Genomic DNA, 19,952 nt, shown 5'->3' with positions numbered 1-19,952 from the left:
CATATGTTGAAGAGTAAAATAGAGCAAGCAGAGGCTTGTGTTAACTCTTAGAATATTGACTCAAGACTGAAATTTCTCCCTCCTCATCCACTAACTTTTATCTGTGCAGCCTTGCAGATGGCAGCTTAGGAAGAAAATACGAGTTTTAGCCTTTGCCACACAGCCACAGAAAAACTCCTTACTGTCTGGCAGCTGCCTTTGTGTACAAACATACTTACCCTTCAGATGCTTGATGAAGAACGAAGGTCCTTCTATGTCTTTTTTCCATGATGTTGCAAAAGTGTATGACATCTATACTTAATTTGTCTGATACCATCACTCAAGGTTGTGGTTTTGACTTCTCAGCTAACTGACAAAGGGGAAGTTTATATCAGAAAAAAAGACAGCACAGACATCGTTATCTCTGCACAAACTGAGAGCAGTACAGAGGCAGTTTTATTGTCTAAGTGTCAAAGGAAGCAGGAAGAAGTATCAACATGAGGGCTATGGGAAGTGCAGTAAGAACTAACTCTAAATAAGAGTTCTGTGCTGGCTACATAAAGACACAGAACTACACCGATTAATTACAAAAAGACACACATGATATGATTCGTAAAGAAAGAAACCTTCCATTTCTTAATTAGTTCTGAGCTGTACCAGTGATAGAGATGTAAATGGTTTTGGAGCACCCTATCAGTGCTAGAGTGGAACAGTGATGTGCATGGAAGGGGACCACTGTGGCCCCACTAGCACCATCTCAACCCTGATCTGGAGGGAGACACTCTGCTCTGCAGAGATCATGGGGGATTCGGTAGCCTTCTTGGCCTAATTGAATTGCTTTTGAGCAGACAGGGCCACGGCACCACTGATGGAGAGTGCTTGTGATACAAGTAAACACCTGCTTGGAAAACAGACAAAAAATGTTAAATTCCCTTAGGAGTTCAGCTTAGCTGTAGAGGAACCATCTCCACCTTGCTCTGGCAGAGCAAAAACCAAGCTAGGATACAATGTGCTTCCATAGGGTCAGTTATTAACTCCATAATACAGGTCTTAATGTTAATAGGACAGCAGTGCAAGACCACTAGAATACACGGTATTATTTCAGCCAGACTTGCACAGTACACACGGGACATAGGCCCATCCTGCTTATATTTAGTGCCTGATTATCAGGACCCCACGTGAAATACTTAACTTAGAAGGAGCAAGTGGTTAAAGCAACCCTTCTCCTGAAGTAATTCTTCAGAACCACTTGAGCAGGGTAAAGCGCATCTGATCCAGACTTGCCTTTTGGCAACGGTAGGATTTTGCTGTTCGATACTGTTTCTTACATTGCAGTTTTAAGGACAGTTATGTTTCAATCTATACAACATCATGTGAGCCCACCTTAAGAGGCAGGCACCTGATTAAGGCTTCCACCTGAAATACTTAAAAAATAATTTAAAAACCCCCCACGTTAAACATCTGCTAACAGCAACACAGCTACTGTATGATCACAAACTATGTTCCAACCACAGTTCTGGAGTCATTTATTCTGGTAGGCATCCAAGCATACTTTGTACTGACCCATACAGTGGCACACAGGTAAAATAGTCATAGTCAACTGAATAAAAGCACTCCACTCCCAGCTAAAACACTTGCTAACATATCTTAAGTTTCTGAAGACTTGTTTAGCTTATCACATTTTAAAAGTTAAAAAAACCCAAACAACAAACAACAACAACAACAAAAAAAAAACAAAGGCCAGTGTGTCACAGACTGATGAAGACTTGATCCCACTTCTCAGTATATGATGATATCAGAGTGACACCATGGCAGAAAGTTCTTGGTTTTGCTCACTGATACTTTTATCCATGAAAAAAAATTTGCAATTGGCCAGCTGTCAAAGGGACTTCTCTACATAAAAATATGAATATCTCCTTATTTCAAGGTTTGCAGTATATTTAAGATAGTTTTGCTAGTAGTAGGTCAGCATTTGTTCCAGTCTCCACATACAACACAGGCAGTATCTATCCAATCTCGGTGTATTGGAGGCAGTTCCACAGGATTCAGGAGGGCTTGTAGGCAGACATCAGAGGGGAAGTACTGAATAGTGAAAATTTAAACCCCAGAGCTAAATGAGCAATCGTTAATATTTAACACTAAATAATTAATAGGACTCCTCAAGGGCCATGGTTTTTATTCAGCAGGCACTAAGGAGTACAAGTTACACCCTACATCCTTATTTTCATTCTTTTTCTGCAGTTGTAGAGGCTGCAGAAGTGTGAGAAAGACTCACCTCTAGCCTTTTTTTAACAGATAAAGGCAGATAGACCAGAAGCCAGAGTAGCTGGATGAGGGAGCTGAAGTGCAGAAGCACGGTTCATTTTTCATTGTGCCCTCAAGTTTCTTAGGGCATAAATCTGGATTGCACTAATCCTCTGTGTCACAGGGGACAGCTGTCTTGTTTGTTAGCAAGGAAGCTAAGCTTTGTATTGATGTGATTCATCTTGTAATAGAGACTATAAGGAACAAGAGCAAAAAGGGGAAAATTGGTCGTTTTCCCTTTCCCTCATTTCTCTGTTGAACTGGAGATACAGAGCAAAAGACAGGACTTCTTCCACACAGAGAAAGAGAAGGTGGCTTGAAATAGTAACCCTAGTGTCTGTTCCTGTGTCCATCTTAAGGAGTCGTGGATACTAGATACATAAGAAGAATTAAATGACTCCTAATGTACATTAATTGTGCAACTAAATCTCAAAAGAGGATATTGTCCCCGTCTACAGCTGGTGAGTGCTCTCAAGGATGAGGATTAAGAGACCTTGAACTCCACCTGTCATTCATTCTTTAAACATCCACTTCCTTGGTTTTCTGAACTGTTGGCCTCAGTTACATCCTGCAGGGAAGTGCTTAATTAATGGGTCAAACAAAGCGTTTTGTTTTTAGCCATTCTGCCCTGGTGATCTAACACTGCTTAGCATCCCTTTTGCCTGCCTCTTAAGAAAACATCATTAGCATGCAGCTGACCCCTTCACTTACCACATCTTTTCTGAAGTTTTCTCCCACCCAGTGCACTTCCCCTTCTCTCCAGCTAAAAAAGCTCAGGTCTGTCCGGCTATTAAACATGCTCTTTATGAAGCTCCTGATTATTCTTGAGCTTTCCAGTTAACTCTGAGTAAACTAACTTGCCAACCAGAGTCATGGTGTGGATGCATCCTCGTTTCGTGTGACTTACAGGTTTGGTTTTTTTTCCTAGATTTCATCTGCTTTAATAAAACCTGACATTCAGTCTCCTTTGCTGACTGCTGCTTGTGTTTATTATATAATTCACAGTGGCACCTGAACTTTCAGTCTGTTGCATAGCAAACAGTAGGCAAAGGCAGTTTTTGGCTTCCAAATAATCCATGTTATTTACAGTTAGCCATGGTACCTTTACAGCTAATATGATTGTTAGTACTCAGACACTAAATACGTTAATTTACAGCCACAGAATTGAACAGAGGATGGATTCAACTGGCTGCTTGGCTTGCTACTGCCATCTAATTTTAAGTTGTTGCATACAGCTGGAATGCAAGGGAGGGGACAGGTGTTGTACTGCAGTATGGAAACAAATATCCTCTTCTGCAATAACCTTATCTTGAATCAGAAGCAGGTTATGCCACCACCCTGTGTACTGTCCTCCTGGTGATGCAGCACAGCAGAAAAGTACAGACAACTAAGAGAGCTCAGAAAGACAAACTGCATGGTATGGATATAGCGCCTGGCACGTTACATCACAGTTAAGGATGTACAATTAGGAACCTGTAAGGCCTGAGTTAAATCGCTTGTGGGTGGTGCTTTGAGGATTAACACTGCTTTAACTTGGCAGAAGATCTGATTTGTTTGGGGATAAGAGCCCATTCTCTGTCACCAAAATAGCACTGCTTATGAGTGTGGCACAACTATCGTGCAACAAAAGAACCCTGATGGAGCTGAGCTCCATCATGTTTCTCATGAGTCCACAGGAAAGCATGAGCCCAGTTCTAAGAAAATTACATACTTAGTACTTCAGAAAGTTTAGCTCCTTGTCGGTTTTGTTGTAAGATGGGTCTTTCCCCTTAATTTCTTTCCAGGACACTGTAACTCAGGCACAAATTCTGCATCCCCAGATCAGTGTACCAGATCACTTCAAGGCCACACTGTTCTGATTTATGCCAACTCCAGTTTCCATGTCTTAGACTCAAAGAGAGACCTGACAACACTCCAGATTTCTGACAAGTGTTACACAGCTTAATCAGCAGTAAAACACTCCAGTCAAAGCTATAACCAGGCCGAGGTCCAGCCTGATCCTTTGGGGAAGGCTCACTTAAGTGGTGCTGTTAAATACTGCAGCTCTCCAAGGAGCCAGAACACAAGCACAGCTCTGGGACTGGGATGGGGAACGACTTTCAGGAAGCTTGACGCTGAACTGGTAGGAAAGCAGCTACAACCTCACTGAGCAGGGCTTCCCCCCAACAGGTGCCTGTAACTGGCACTAGTATCAGTGAGGGAGAAGCATGACCTACGTGGAAAGGAGAAATGCTTTTAAAACCTGCTCAGATCAATACATTCTTCTTTAGGTATTTACTCTTAAAACTCACACTTCAGTGACTGAAATGCCTTCCATAAGCTTTCAATTTAGCAGTTGCTACAAGTTAATAGAAGACTGATGAAGAGATGACTTAAAGTTCAGGCTGCCAGCCAGTCCCAGCCTCCCCTGCTCCCTGTCCGGGATGACAAGTGTCTCTGTGCCTGCTTTCACATGGCAATGGCATGGGCATATCTCAACCCACTTCACCACGAAAAGGACACGCTGCAGCAGCTCCTCAGCATCACAATGACTGAACATTATTATCTGACTGTCTACTCCCTCAGAGTCAATGAAATGTATTGAAATAGGATTAAACATATAAGATACAATTTCCCCAAATGAAGATGAGGCCCTTACCCGATCAGTAATAAATTGGGCTGAGAAAATTCTGCCCTCTTACAAGAGCACTGCTTTCAGAATGACAAAACCAGGAGTTTTTGCACAAGATGTGGGGGTCACCCCATTCCAGCATCACTCCTCCCTCTGCCTTGCATGGGCTCAAGACTTCTGTGCAGATAGGGAAGAAGTACTGTTGACAAGATGCTTAATCTTACGTGCTGTCAACTCAAAAAATGGATAACAAGTCCACTGATCCCACTCACTTCCTATTGTCCCTGCAGCACACTCCCACGGACGTACTGATCGTTTTATTTCTTTTTAAAAAAATACTTATTTCAGTGAACTAAGATGGACACCCCTTCCAGAAACAGGCAGGTGAACCCTTTGGGACCCATGGGATCCAGTTCTGGGACTGGCCCACTAGAAAGTACCTGGTAAGACCAGCACTCTGTTCCATTCCCACTCCCCTGTCCCCTTTGTCAGAATTGCAGCAGGTGGATCCAGGTCCCAGCTGTGGCCAGCAAGAAGTCTGTGGAGCGTCTTCACACCCGGATTTGGTACCCATTGAGATCTGGCATGGCTTTGGAATCAGCAGGCTTCTTCTCACCAGACGGCCTGTGTGCAGAAAGGGTAAGAACTATTCAGGAATTGTTTTTCCGGTCAGGAGAGCCTGCACATACAGATGCTACCACAGAAGCAGCATACAGGAAAGCTTCACAGTTAACCTATGTGGCTGAAGGCAGAATTTTTTTGTAACCTTCACCAACTCTCCTGGCAGTCTCCACAGAAAGAGAACACAATAGTAAGTCCACACTGGTACCCCAGATCACTTTGATGAAAACAGTCCCGCTGACCAGTGAGCGGAATCTCTCTGGGCATAGGTTTGTGAGATGCCAAAACTGAGACTCCTAGGCAAATACCAGGCACCAGGATCACTGGCTATTTAAGCCTCCATCCTCCCCACCTAAGCATAAAAAATGAAACAAAAGCAACCAAACAAAAACCAAAGCCCCACTAACAAATCAGAAAGATAATAATAATAATAAAAATAAAGCAAGGAAGAGTCTGTCAAACAAACAAACCAGAGATGCACTTGATAGGCCTTCTGGCCAGCAGCCCCACTCACCGTCGGTCCCCACGGCTGTTGCGGCGATGAGGACTGGCCTGACCTCTTTGTGGGGAGGAAACATCTTTCTTTCTGTCCTTGGTGGGAGATGGTGGCCCTGTTCCTTTGCCGATCTGCCACAACAAACAACAAAAAAAAGAGAGTAATATGAGCAGAAAACAATACTAGTGGTAACCAGAAAACACAAAGCTGAAGAACTACTAATTAAATGGGAATAAGAGACAAAAAAGCAAGATAAGTGAACCAAAAATACAGAAGCCAGAAGACAAACTACAATCACTGCTATGGCTCCAACAAGAGTATACAGTCCAAGGTAATCACATCTGCAGTACTGCCTGCATGCCCATTATGGGACCAGCCTAAGCACAAAGAAGAGGAGCCACCAATTCACACTCCATCACCATTCTAAGACACTCTTGCCACTTTATTCCCCCAACATGCCATAGGCCAGGCAAGACAGTGGATGCTGCAAACTACTACTACTCCATCCTGTCTGCTCACCTTGAGCCTCATGTCACGGGCGTGTCTCTCAAGCTCTTTGCGGAAGTCTTCCCGGCTTAGCTTGTCTAGATCCAGGATGGAATGCTTCCACTCAATCTGCTCCACACTGTGTGGGTCATGGGACACACAGTGCCCCAGCTTCACCTTTTTGAGCGTGTGCCAGCAGCGGCGATACGCCTCCTCGAAGTCAAAAATGAGTTCACTCAGTGTGCGGAAGACGGGTGCTTTGTACATGAGCTCTTCGCGTCGGCTGATGCCCAGTGCCCCATAGCGGCCTCCAAAGTTCACCCCCAGCACGATGTGTCGGAAGTAGTTCCCTGAGAAGTGGGTTTTGAAGCTGATGGGGAAACGGTCCAGCGTAGTCATGTTGTTGGTGAGGTAACTAACAGCAGCCACTATTCAGGAAACAACCAGTGATGCCAGTTGCTTGGTAAGCTAATTCCTTGCTTCAAACCCTCCCAACCAGCTCAGCACCCTCAGTCATTCAGGTATCACACTTATGGGGTTTGTTCTTCAGATCAACAGGCCAGCTCACTGCAAGTTGTCCTACTGATGAGGAAACCAGACTTGGCCTTTTCGCCAAGGCAGTCAACAAAGGGGAGCTCATTTCCAGGCAATTTTATGATGCAGAAGTTGCAACACCAACACATTTAGTGTACTGTATTGCACAGTTTCAAGCTGTAATGCTGTAGCATTATTCATTAGCTTGTTTTAATCTGTTTCGCTATTATTTCACATAGAAACTGAGGATCCTTCAGTACCGCCCTTCTGAACCACTTGCCATCTCTGCCCCTCCAAGTGGTTTTGTCAATTTGCATCAATAAACTGTAGTCCACTCTGTAGATGTAGGCTACGCATAGACTATACCTGGGAGGTAGCTGGGAAAAGCAAGCTCTTGAAAAAGGCACAAGCCTAAAATTAAAGGCATTGCCTAACTTGATGAGCAGTGCTAGATATCATACTGAAGTGACGTACACCATAATTAGGTGTTGGGGAGGATCCCTAATTTATCTTAGTGTAGAACACATGCAGGCAACACTGCAGTAAGGGAACAATGTTATCCGCAAAGGACCTCCTCACCTAACCCTAGCTAATATTTTTGCCACCTTTATATATTCCTTAGATCCTTTCTCTTTTACTTGCTTCCAGAGTAGTCCATAACAGCACCCCATTTCTGAAGAACTCGTTCTACTATTTCATAAGATTGCTCGGATTTGGATTTTATTGGTAGGGATTTGGGGGAGAACTGGAGAGGAAAAACAGGGATGTGGGGCTTGGTGACAACATTATCAGCAGTCTCAAAGCATCAGAGGGGAAAACTCAAGGATGGTCAGGCATGCACATTTCTGGGAGGAAAGGATACATTCCCAGGATCACAGCTTCCAGGCATTTGATTGGCAGGGCCTCTTTGGTCATTTCTTTGGCCAGATCCATCAGCCTGTGGAGCAGGACAAGGGAAAGATGAGGAGAGTTAGAGGGCTTGCACTATGCAAGTATGGCAAGTCCAGCCCTTTTGCAGCATATATGCAACATGGGTTTCCAGGAGAGACAAAGGTGCATCAAGTATAGGGAAGAGTGTTTTAGGAAGATACTAAATCCAAACCTGCACTCTACCACATATTGTCACTGCTTACAAGGAGCTCCTACAGTGTGTTGTAATAATGCTGCAGGCCAACGTCTTGTTCTCAGGGAGACCACAGCACTTGGCTCAGTGAGTTCTGGATGGACACTAACATGACCAAAAGCAGAAATCTCAATGCACCAGGGGCCAGCAGTGGTTGCCTGATAAGGCTCGAGAACAGCAAAGGCTTCTTCTATGGCATGAAACAATATTGTTCTACATTCAGTAAATACCATGGAGGAGACATTGCACTGACTACAGTACAAGACACCCAAGTTCCCATAAGCCTATGGACCAGACAGATAGTAAGAAGCCAGTCTTGAAAGAGTATGCTGGCCAAGAGAACATCAGGTGCTTATCTACAGAAGCTTATCAGGCACAGTTCTTCTCAGAGGTTTGCAGATGGGAGAATTCTCCTCCTCCTTCAGAGTATGACACGCCTAAAGTTTAGCAAGCCTACGTACTGCAAAGGCACTCACAGGCACTATAAAGTTAGCCCTATAAAGATGCTTGACTTTTAGAAAGATTGTTTAGGGTAGGATCTAGCTTCAGAATCCATCACGAGTTCACGTAGTTATACTGCAATTAGAAACAGGAAGAATCTGCACATATCTGAAATATAATTCTGTCATTTTACTTGATCTGATTCATGACAGCAAAACTTACCCTGCCCTTGAGAAAGGCTACACACAGCTCTGCTCAGCCACACCCCAGGCAATATACAATAAAGTCAACTAAAGAAGGATGGAGCTTCAGTACTGAAAATGGTAACTGCCTTCTAGACCTTGGCCAGGGGCTTAGTGAACAAACAGCGGGTATAGCAAGGCCCCAACATTTTAAAGCAAGGATTAAGTGTGGTAGAGGCTGCTGGTACTTACCCAGTCAGAGGTCTGCTCTTCTTAATCTCAAAGAATTGTGTCCCAGTGTGATTGTACCTAGAAGCAAGAGGTTAAGGACTTGGCAGTTTGGAAAGTAGAGTTTTGAAGAAAACCTGCCCAAATAACTTTCATGATACTTTTCTCAGAGCAAATTCAAGATCTCACAAATACAGCAACAAAGCAAAAAAATTCCCATCTCCCTATTCCACATTTTTCCCACTTATAGTTCCTCATTAGTGCCACTCCCCTTCTTTCTTGTCAATTCTTTTCCTCCTCACCACATACAGGTTCCCACTTCATTTCCCAAAGGTCCGTGCTGACAGACCAAGCTCTGCTCATTTTTTCAGTTATAATGGCAGAAAAGGTTTGATAGATATGTCTGCTCCAGTCTGCACAGAGCCTTAAATGTTATTGGTACTTTACTCTTAGCCTGACAGAGACCCAATCTGAGACACAGACTCCTTGATGGGTGAGAGGTCTCAAGACGACTGCCTTTCTACCTTTTGCAAAGGCTGAAGTCAGGACTGGCTCTGTGTCTCACCACTGAGATTACACTATGCTTGCAAGGCACATACCTGCTATCCAGCATAGCAAAGATGGAGAAGCTCTGAACAGAAAGGGGCAGGATACCACAGGTGCACAACAGCAGAGTGGCTGACTATTCTTTAAGACAGCTACAGAAGTGAGTGCTCAAGAAGAATGACTCTCCACCACAGCCCATCCATGCCTTACCAGTAAGGCAACACACTGTAGTCCATCTGAAACCCTGCTCTCAAGGTCTTAGATATATACATTTTAAAAGAAATGTCACTATAATGCCTGTTGGCTGATTAAATGGGTGGTGAGGAAGGGCCTCTGACAACATGCTGTGGAGCGAACAAGATCAGATGGTAACTTGGACAGAGAAGAAACAAAGCAGCAAAACAAACCATCATCCAAAGCCCGGTTTCCTATTTTCAGGAAACAAGCTTCGGTTCTTCTCCAGCTAAATCAGAATGAGCTCTTCTCTCTTTCATAGGGAAACAAAATCTGCTTGCTTCGTCTTCCTGGGTAATCACATCAGTGCCTAAGGTAACAGTAAAGGATACTGAAGCTCCCTGATGTAGCGCTGTACGGCTTCCAGGCGCTCAGGGATGGGAGTGGATGGCTGGAACGCAGGCACACTCGGTATGGGAATCTGAAACAGGGAACAGAACATAAATCATCACTTCTAAACCTCTCCAGCTTCTTCTGAACTCAGTGGTACATGAAGAACGTTCCTCTATAACCAGCCCCTTTTTGCTGCCTGCAGCGACCATGCCAGATACATTCCTCTGTTCCCATACTAGTAACAGATTCACTGGTAATAGATTCAAAGAAGCAACACCACAGAGCTGCAAGAGAAAATGCCCCAAAGGATTCTGCTGTTAGGGAGTGTAACGGGCAAAAAATTAGATAAAATTAACTGACAAGGCAAAATGTGAGACAAGAATACTATCACACAGGGAAGCCTGGGCCCATTTGAGTAGGCAAACTGGAAGGCACAAAACAAAAAAGAAAGAAAGAGAGGCAAAAATTGAGAATAAATTCCCCCAAAGCCACTGGAGCAAGGGCTTACAAGTCCCTTCCTGCCTCCTGGAATCTTGGAGGAGTTGGCACTGACCAGGACACAGGCTGGACAGCATAATGACTCCCCACCTTCTGTTTTTGTTGTTTTGAATTACATAGAGAATGACTTCCGAAAGTTCACCATTCAGACTGCTGTCCCATTCGAAGGCCTCAGTCTTATGGGTCCTGTCCAATTTTCCCCTCCATTTGCTCCACGGGGGATAACTGCAGCTTTGTCAGCAGCTGAGAAAATGTGTCTAAGGAAGGGAAGAGGTCCTGTCTGCTCAGCTACAGTGGACAGGCAAGCCAGGATGGCAGACAGCCCTGACGGCACATTCATTCAACAAATATAATGGAGAAGACACAAATTTGGTGTGACTGACAGGCTCACAGAAACAGTTCAGCATCTTCCCTCTGAAGGATAGCTCATGCCTTTCACACACCCATCTGATACCAGACTGTAGCTTTTCACAGCAGTTTGGTTTTTAGCATTTCAGTTCCTGCTCAGAATTCCCCCAGACATGGGCTATCCCCCACCTAAGAAAGCATGAGTCAGAAACACATCTTCCCTTGGGGCCTTCCACTCTGCTGCACACCAACTGCCTCTGCTGGCAGCAGATCTGTAGCCAGCAGCACTGCTGAGCCATTCATCTCCCTCTGCATGTTTATCTGCAATCACTCATTTTCAGGCCTCCTTCTTCTGCGTTGGGCTGCCAGAAATGACCAGTGAAACAGGCCAGGCACCTGCACCAGCTGAAAGCTGAGCCAGTGAGCATGGCTAGTTCTCAGTCAGATCGGTTCCCTGACCTGGTTTGCCATATGGCCACGTGCTGCTTGTGCCAATATGGTAGAGCGGCCAGGGACTGTCCTTGCCTCTTGAAACTGTATGGTAAACCGTATGGTTTTTCAATCTATCTACAACCACCATCAGCAAGCAAACATTGAACTAAACTCAGTCTCTACCCATCTCGATCTTTCGTTTCTTCTTGAGGTCAGAAAACAGCACCATTTGGCCACTGGTACACATTTTCCTAGCATCTCTTGAAGGTTCCACTTCACCATTTCCAATGCCTTGTTTCTGTACCTTGCTTGGAGCAAGCTAAGGCACTTGCAGGAAACACACAGCAGGAGCAGATGTGAAACTGGGTTTGTTCGGCCACAGCAGGAGCAGGGAAGGCTCCAGAGAGCAGCACAGGGATGGAGCCGTCTCTGGAACCATGCGAGCTGAGTCAGTTTGGATGCTGGGAGCTGACAACTGAGTCATAGGATATCATTTCCAGACAGAAACAGCCAGAGAGGTAACAAGCAGGACAGTATGACTATTTCACTTTGTCTCATTTCTTCAGCTTGGGGACTTTCATGCTTTTGGAATGGAGGCACACCAATTAAGTTCATGTTGATAGCACAGGTTAAGGATTCTCCTTTCCTCAAAGGACTTTAACACTGACACAGTGTAATGACAACCAGTTCAGCAGGGGACTAGTTAACACAGAGAGCTGCATGCACCTCAAGTAATTAAACTGATGAAAGTACAGTGTGCTCACTTTCTCTCAGATCTGGGCCTCCAGCCCAGACTGGGCTACAGTTTCTTATGCATCTACAGCATTTTACTGGGGCAAGAGAGGAGGAGAGGAGAAAGGTCCCCATCCCTCAATCCCACTCTGACAGGATGGGAGACCCTAACACTTTGTTCTTACTGGCACTATCCATTGCGTATCTCAGAAGGCTTATAAATATTAGGCAGTCTTAACAGCCCTCCAGAATGCAAAGAGGAATTAATTTGCAAGAGAAACAAGAGAAAATCAGATATATTTTGCTCTCCCTTTAGTTGCACTGAAAGCTGGAGAGAGAGCTAGGAAGAGAGCCCAGATTTCCAAGAGCACATACCTCTGCCAGGCTTAGCAGACTGAATACATCCTTGGTCCCTCATCACTTGTGTTGAGGGGCTGCATCACCCCACCCTTGGATTCCTGCATGCTGATAGGCTGGCTATATGCATAGGACTGGGCCTGACTTCAGAAAGAGGATCCAGAGAACAACAGGTTTTTATATACTAAGTGGGCTATAATGTGCATGAGACAAGAAGGATGGAAGAGAGGCAAAAAGCTCCAGCCTTATGTATGTCACAGGGGTATGTTTTTGGCCAGCCTAGTTTAGCAACAGCTTCTCTTACAGTGCTTTTATTTATCTGAGCTCCTCCCTAATTTCCCTTTTGTAAGCCACACGGGAGCAGTATCAATCCCAGACATTAGCCTGACTAAAGAAATTGGATTGTCTTCCTCTCTATCCATACAAACTCATCAGATGCAATACTTCCCATCTTTGCCCTCATAACTACTGCATTTAAAATCCAGTCTATCTTAAGGAGGCACGGGCACATTGTTTTGTATTTCCATTGTGAAGCTCCAAGCAGAGCAACACCACACCTTACAGCTAGAAGGGGAGCAACCTACGAGATGGTGGCACACAACCTGTGCATGCACAGCCAACCAACTGCATCCTGCCCGCCTGGCTTGGCTTGCTTGATAGATACTCCAAACCTACCAGAAGGAAACCCTTGGCCTCAGGGGAGATCTCTGAACACACCACCACAGCAAAAGACACAGCCTCAGCAGCTGATCTGTGAATACTTCCACAATATCTGGACACAGCCTTACGCAGTCATCATTTCATGGTATTATGCTTAGCTTATGGACAACTCTTTCAAGAGTTACTTCCCCCAATACGGGCCACACTTCAAGGCAAAAATTTGGGAGTGAGCAAACCATTATCTGACTCCCAACACTTAAAAAGGTGTAACTGCCTTCCAGCCTCTGGAGAGTATCTGGCCTTTCAGAGGAGCTTGCCCTGCTCACTGCTCTAATTCTCATCTGTTGCATCGCTCATGCAAAGAAACTTAATGACGCAGAGATGCATCTCAAGCAAACCTCAAAGATAGAAACACACCCCCGGAGGGGAGGAAGAGCTAGGGAAGCAGAGCCCGTTCATCCTAGCTGCTTCCCGCATCCTTGCATCTTGTATGTAGGCCCTGCTGAGCTTGGGCACAGCATTTCAAACTGTACAGCGCTGAACGGTTTATAGCTCTGGTTCCCAGGGGTGCCAACAGACACCAAGCAACAACAAATAATGGATAGACCACTTTCATCTGTTATTCTAGAGGAGCACATCCTGCTTGTGTCCCCTGACTGTGACCCTCTGGAACTAAAACTGTAAAAGACTGCTAAGTGAGAACAAAAGCAGAAGTACTTCACATCGTGACCCAAAGCAGAGACTGAGCACAGTATTCCCCTCCCTTCCTGCACCACACTCCTGTTTGTGAGCTTCTTTCTTCCATTTCCCTCACCAAATCATCCCTTCTGGTCAGGAAATCAAACACTGCGTGCTCTGACCCATCAGCAACGCATTTTCAGGCTCAGGGCAAAGTGCAGGGAAATGTGAAAGGGAAAGGAAAAATCTAGCAGGTTAGCGTAGAGCCTGCAATCAGGATTCGGGATTTGGTTTGGTTGCTGCTGCATAACTCCTCACTGCAAAAAGGACTTTTGGCCACACACATCTCCTGAGCTCCCCGCAGACAGCAGTACAGGTTGCACCTACGCACACCATGTAACAGCGCAGTTTTGCATCCTTCAAGTTTCCTTCTCTTGGAAGGAATTGCTAAAAAAGCACAAGCAGAAAATGCCTCATCTTTCTGTATTTCAGTTTCCTGCCTTAGCATGATGGGAACGCTCCCCTCACTGGCCAATGGAGTGAGGCACCCGGTATTCGCAGTGCCTTTTGTTCACAAGATGCCAATGGAAACGGGGAGTTTTTCTCCAGCAGAGGTGCGAGTAGATAGCAGCAACCACCGGCATTCACGTGTAAACGATTCGGTAGGGCCCAAAGCTACACAAAATGACCATCGCTTCCTCTTTTTATTTCTCTCTGCAGCTAGCCCAGGAATATGCTTGGAAGTGACATGTGACCCTACACCAGCAAACAGCTCTGTGCATGTTCGCTCGCTCCTCCTTTGATTCTTGGGCACCGAGGGTCCCTCTTCCATCAGATATGGTTCTGTGCAAGAGTTCCTTATACAAACTGTGCCCGAATCGAACTTCTCGTGCAAGGCCTCCCCTCCCTCGTTCCCACCCCTCATGTGCGGGGACTCCCCACTCCGACTCCTCATCTTTCCATCGTCCGTCCCTTCTCCCACTTTATTAAGGCGGCCCATCTCCCTCCCATACAACGCTCACACGAAGGCCGTTTACTTTCCAGCACGGCCCCTCGTAAGGAGGGCGATTCATCGGCGCCCGGCACCGTGATCGGGCACAGCCCCTGGGGCCCCGCCACGGGAACCGCTCCCGAGCCGCAGATCCGGGCCAGCGCCGCCCGCCGCTCTCGCGTTTCGCCTCTTCCCTTTGCGCGCCCCTCCGGCCCGGCCCCGCCGCGGCCCCTCACCTTGGGCAGATCGGCGGCGCCGCGGATGCGCTCCGCCACCCGCTCCCCGTCGGGGTGGATCCTGGCCACATGCCGCCACATCCGCTCCCAGGTGGGCTCGTCCACCGGCAGCCCGCCGCGGTTGACGAAGAACGGCACGCCGCCGTCGCGCAGGTCCTCCTCGCCCTCCTCCTCCTGCTCCTCCTCCCGCGCCGCCGCCGCTGCCGCCGCTTCGCCGGGCGCGGGGAGCCTGGCGGCGGCCGCGGCCCCGCCGCCCCCCGGCAGCGGCATCGCCGCCGCCCGCGCTCAGCGCCCGCCGCCCCTCGCCGGGCCGCCGGGAGCCGCGCTCCGCATGGCCCGGGCGGGGGCACGGGGCGTCACCTCCCACGGCGCGGCCTCGCCGCCGGGAGGATCAGAACAGGGGGCTGCGGGGGGAAAGGCGAGAGAGAGCCCGGCGGGGCGGCGCCGGATGCCTCCCGCCCGCTCGCATCAGGCCGGGGAGGCGCCGGCGGCCCGACGGCCCGCGGCGGAGAAGGGGGGGCGCGGAGCGGGGCGGGCCCGCCGCCGGGGCGCCCCCGCCGCGCCTCCTCCCGAGCGCTCCGCGGGGCGGGCGGAGACGGCCGCCTCCCGGCCGCTGCCGCATGCGGGTAACAAAGCCGCCGCGACGGGCTGGGCCGAGCCCGGCCCCGCTCCGCCCAGCTCCGCCCCGGGCCCGGCGTCTGGAGCCGGCGCGGCTGTCGCGGGGGTCTCGCGGCCCACCGGAGCGGCAGGGCTAGCGACGACGCCGTACGTCACAGCGGTCGGCGCGCGGCGGGCGCGTCGCCGCTGTCCGCGGGCGATAAGGGCGAAGGCGGCTGCGGCCGGCGATAAGCGGCGGTGCGACGGAGGGAGCGGGAGCGAGAGCGAGCCCGGGGGGCGGGGCCAGAGAAACGGGCGTGGTCAGGGGAGGGGGCGTGGCCACAAAGGGGCGTGGGCAGAATAAAAGGGGCGGTGCGCGGCCGCGGCCGTTTAACGGTCGTCGCGCGAGGCGGCCCCGGCCGGTAGCGGCTGCGGTTGCTCCCTGAGGCGGGGCGGGGCTTGGCGGAACGCGGCTAGCGGGACGGAGTCAGCAGGTAGAAAGCACGGGGTGGTGAGGGTGACGGGTTTGCTTGTTGATCCCTCTGTACGGTGTCCGAGTATCCCCAGTCAGTACCCCACGCCGAGGGCTGCTGTGTGGGAGTGGTATAGGACATGAGGGAAATGCACCCTTGAGACGGCAGCCGTTGGGTTCCGTGTGTCCTGCAAGCTGGGCGCTGACTGGAGCGGTGCGGACGCTCGCGGGGCAGTTCAGAGTGAAGTGTCACTTCTGCTGTGTTCATGGGCAGATGTTTGTGTGAAATTGTTTCCCAGGGCAAAAAGAACTTAAACACAGCATTGTTTTTCAACTCAGCGTTGCCCACGATGTCACCAGTTGGATTTTCTTCCAGGAAAATGAAGGCAGCGCCTGCCCTGTTCTCTCCTTTCAGACTTCCAATTTTGTGTCGTGCAACCTGCATAGAGCTCTGTAATGCTTAAACACGTACTGCCCTGAGCAAGGGGCTGTTCCTTGAGCAGTGCTGCCTGATCCCCTCACTAAGATCTGTAGTGTTGCGGTTGTCTCTGCATTTTACCTGTGTGTGAGTCAAGTAGGCTCCTTATATCAAAAAGGGCGGCAAGTCTGTAGCAGGGATTACTGTACAGCCCCTGAACAGGTGTCTCTTAGTCAAACCAGTTTTACCCTGCCGTGTCTGCTCCTTGGCCCTACCTTCCCCTTGCTCCTCTCCTAGCACATGCCCAGCAGTGGGTCACATGGCAACACACAGCTGTACATCGGGGTAGCACTTCTGTGGGGTGGCAGGCATGCTGCCAGTAACAGCACTGGGGAGAGGATGGTGCAAAGCTTTTCAGTGCTTCTGTCGGAGCTGCTTTGCTTCCCCTGACTGATACTTATGTACAGCTCTCCATAGAAGCAACGATTTTGGTTTTGAACTTCATCAGGGGCTGATGGTTAGCAATGTGCGTTGCTTTCTGTGCTCCAGCTTTTCCCTCTGTCAGAGATAAGTGCTAATTTGATCTACAGCCAGAGATATCTTAAAAAAAATCAGTTAGTGTTTGTGACACTTTAAGAATTGTTCTTTCCTGTCTGGTAATAGCAGTGCAACACAATCCTTCTGTCTTTAATGCCTTGAAAGGTATCTTTAATTGGAGAAATAGTAGCAGATAATTATCAGCAGGCTTCAAAATGAGTTTTGTTAGAGGATTGTTTGCTGCTCTGTGGTAGTTAATGGACAGTGTTTGTCTCCTCTGGTTGTCACATAAATAATGTTGCAGCAACAGGTCAGTATTTTACAGGTAGTATCAGAGTGGTGCACTTTGTTTCATTGGGAAAATCAGCACAGCTGTGCTGAATGAGCTGATCTGTGCCAGGTGGACATGAGTGAGGTGACAGAGAGGGCAGAGAAATGGCTGCCATGTCTCCACAGCTGGTGTTCTTGTCTGTAGATGCTGTTACTTGTGATACAGGCTGTGTAATGGGTGTTTCTCATTCCTAGGAGCAGATTACTGTGGCTGTAACAATGTGGGACCAGAACAACACTCAAGTTTTTAAAATAGCGGTAATAGAAAGCTTTGTTTTACCTGTCTTCTGTAGAGGAAGAGTGCAGGTGCTCTCCGTGAACCACACCTGAGAACAGTTTAGAAGGGTCAAGCTTAGTTACAGCAGGGAGCCTAACACTTGTTCATAGTGAAGGGACAAATAGCACTGGTAAAGGACTAAAATCAAGCCAGAACTTGTCTGAATGAGTTCACTCAGAACATACAACATATTTGATGAAAGTGTTCAAGTAGTGTAGAGAGCAGTTTAAAGAAATTCTTGCCTCCCTCTGTGGGTGAAGTGAGAGTTCCACCTGTTGCAGGAGATCCAAAATTTGTTTCTGAAAATACGGGTGGCAGTGAGGCCATCCAGAGAGACCTAGACAGGCTCGAGCTGTGGGCCCAGGTGAACCTCATGAGGCTCAACAAATCTAAGTGCAAAGTCTTGCACCTGTGTCATGGCAACTCCCACTATCAGTACGAGATGGGGGATGTATGAATGGAGCACAGCCCTGCTGAGAAGGATTTAGGATTACTGGTGGATGGGAAGCTGGACATGAGCCAGCAGTATGCCCTTGCAGCCCAGAAGGCCAACTGTATCCTGGGCTGCATCAAAGGAAGTGCAGGGTGAGGGAGGTGATCCTACCCCTCTACTCTATGCTGTTGAGGCCTCATCTAAGTAACATGTCCAGATGTGGAGTCCTCTGTACAGGAGAAACATGGACCTGTTGGGGTGTGTCCAGAAGAGGGCCACAAAAATGATCTGAGGCATGGAACAGCTCTCCTATGAGGACAGGATGAGAGGGCTGGAGCTGTTCAGGATGGAGAAGAGAAGGCTCTGGTGAGGCCTGGGAGCAGCCTGTCAGTATCTGAAGGTGTGCTATAAGAAGTAAGGGGACAGACTTTCGAGGAGGGTCTGTTGTGATTGAAGTGGAAACAGTTTCAAATTAGATCAGGAGGTTTATATAGGATATAAGGAAGAAGATTTTTACAATAAGGGTCATGAGGACTCAGAACAGGTTGCCCAGAAATGTGGTGGATGCCCCATCCCAGGGCTGGACCAGGCTCTGAGCAACCTGTTCAAGCTGTAGGTGTCCCTGTTCGTTGTTGGGAGTTGAGCTAGATGGCCTTTAAGGGTCCATTCCATCTTAAGTGATTCTATGATATAACATTGTGTTGCTCAGAGCATGGGCTCTGGGCAACTCAGTTCCTTTTTTGTATCTGTTTTGTTCCCTTTTCTGTATGTCTGAAAGACTCCAGAGACAGTGACTTCAGACTCTTGTGACAAACCAGTATCTTAATTTCCCAGGGCTGATTTAGCTCCGAAGCTATTATCAACAGCCATTCAATTTCCTGCAGCATTTCTCACATTTATTCTGTATATGTTAGGAGTGCTTGTTTCAAAGGCACCTATAGGTTGTCTGAACTGATTCTCTGAACTTGGCCATTGCTTTCCACTTGCTGGAGTCACTTCAGGCTCCCAAATGGCACCCGAGAGCCTGCAATGTACTTGATGAGAGCTCTTCTCCTGAGATGTGTGCTCCTATGTACCACAGGTTCCCTTGCACCTGTAGGAAATCTGTAGGCCACTCCTGCAGATCCACTTTTTCCTCCAGGCTTGACTCTCCTGGTGGCAGCTGTGAGAGGAAGCAAGGAGTGGGGGGCTGGAAGTGAGCTTTGCTGATGGCCTTCGCTCAGTGGTGTCTGAGTTGGGCTGCAGGGTGGGCTGGGAAGGATATCGCATGGAGTCTGGGGTGGCCTTGGCTTGGTGGATTAGCAGAGCACTGTGCTCAGCAGATGTTGAGGAAACCTGCTTAGATTTTTAGTTGTGGATTTTCTATGCAAAACAATGATGAATGGTGTTAACTTGGATTCATTGTACTTATGTTGTATGAACATATTTCCTGAAGATCCATGAAAGACTGGGAAAAATAGGCTCAGCAAAATATGATGTCTGTATCATTGCAAGGTTTCAAAGATTGTTCATTGGCTTTCAGTCGGAAGTATTTTAGAGTTGATCTTGCATATGGGGGGAAGGAGAAGGACTTGTTGAAATCCCTTCATGACCCTTAATTCACTGACTGAAAATCAGGGGCCTAATGTATTCATATTGTCAGGGTGGAACATCAGAGCAGAGCAGTTTAATCGAAGGTATTGGGTTTTTTGGTGATATTTTTTAAGCATTATGTGAATTATCTTTTTTAAGCATTTGATTTGTTTTCCCTTTTTTAAGCTAATTTCAGAAAAAGGTGGAGAGTTAAAAATCACTTTTTAAGCTGTTTTTTGTTTTAGGCGTTTCCTTTATCTGCTTTT

The 19,952-nt window shown here is 47.7% G+C and overlaps 1 protein-coding gene and 1 long non-coding RNA gene across 23 annotated transcripts in view; one reads left to right on the top strand and one right to left on the bottom strand.

Moving 5' to 3' along the window:
• Positions 1 to 397: 397 nt before the first annotated feature.
• VASH1 (vasohibin 1) lies at positions 398 to 15,337 on the bottom strand. Its single transcript, XM_015287715.4, has 7 exons — positions 15,051 to 15,337; positions 10,118 to 10,206; positions 9,030 to 9,086; positions 7,894 to 7,968; positions 6,531 to 6,912; positions 6,030 to 6,142; positions 398 to 5,518 (listed from the first exon to the last, which is right to left on the bottom strand). Exons 1-7 carry the CDS (start codon positions 15,318 to 15,320, stop codon positions 5,446 to 5,448), a joined length of 1,059 nt encoding a protein of 352 aa, XP_015143201.2. The 5' UTR covers positions 15,321 to 15,337; the 3' UTR covers positions 398 to 5,445.
• A 702-nt stretch (positions 15,338 to 16,039) lies between these two features.
• Positions 16,040 to 19,952, top strand: part of LOC107053519 — a 182,685-nt gene continuing 178,772 nt past the window's right edge. For all 22 annotated transcript variants that reach the window (XR_005860464.2, XR_006939504.1, XR_006939507.1 and 19 more), the window contains exon 1: positions 16,040 to 16,141. This is a non-coding gene — a long non-coding RNA (uncharacterized LOC107053519). The remainder of the gene's footprint in view (positions 16,142 to 19,952) is intronic.

Source organism: Gallus gallus, chromosome 5 (genome assembly GCF_016699485.2).
Source record: "Gallus gallus isolate bGalGal1 chromosome 5, bGalGal1.mat.broiler.GRCg7b, whole genome shotgun sequence".
In the NCBI taxonomy this organism is placed as follows: Eukaryota; Metazoa; Chordata; class Aves; order Galliformes; family Phasianidae; genus Gallus; species Gallus gallus.
The sequence above is the reverse complement of the archived record's forward strand: the minus strand, read 5'-3'. Positions and strand labels throughout refer to the sequence as shown.

Excerpts from the sequence above, each read along its gene's own strand:
- VASH1 (XM_015287715.4), bottom strand. The coding sequence starts at position 15,320 with ATGCCGCTGCCGGGGGGCGGCGGGGCCGCGGCCGCCGCCAGGCTCCCC. Across the intron at positions 6,913-7,893 it reads GAAGCTGTGATCCTGGGAAT|TTACCTCACCAACAACATGA; the intron begins GTATCCTTTCCT and ends GGCTGCTGTTAG. Across the intron at positions 6,143-6,530 it reads CCCGTGACATGAGGCTCAAG|ATCGGCAAAGGAACAGGGCC; the intron begins GTGAGCAGACAG and ends TTGTTGTGGCAG.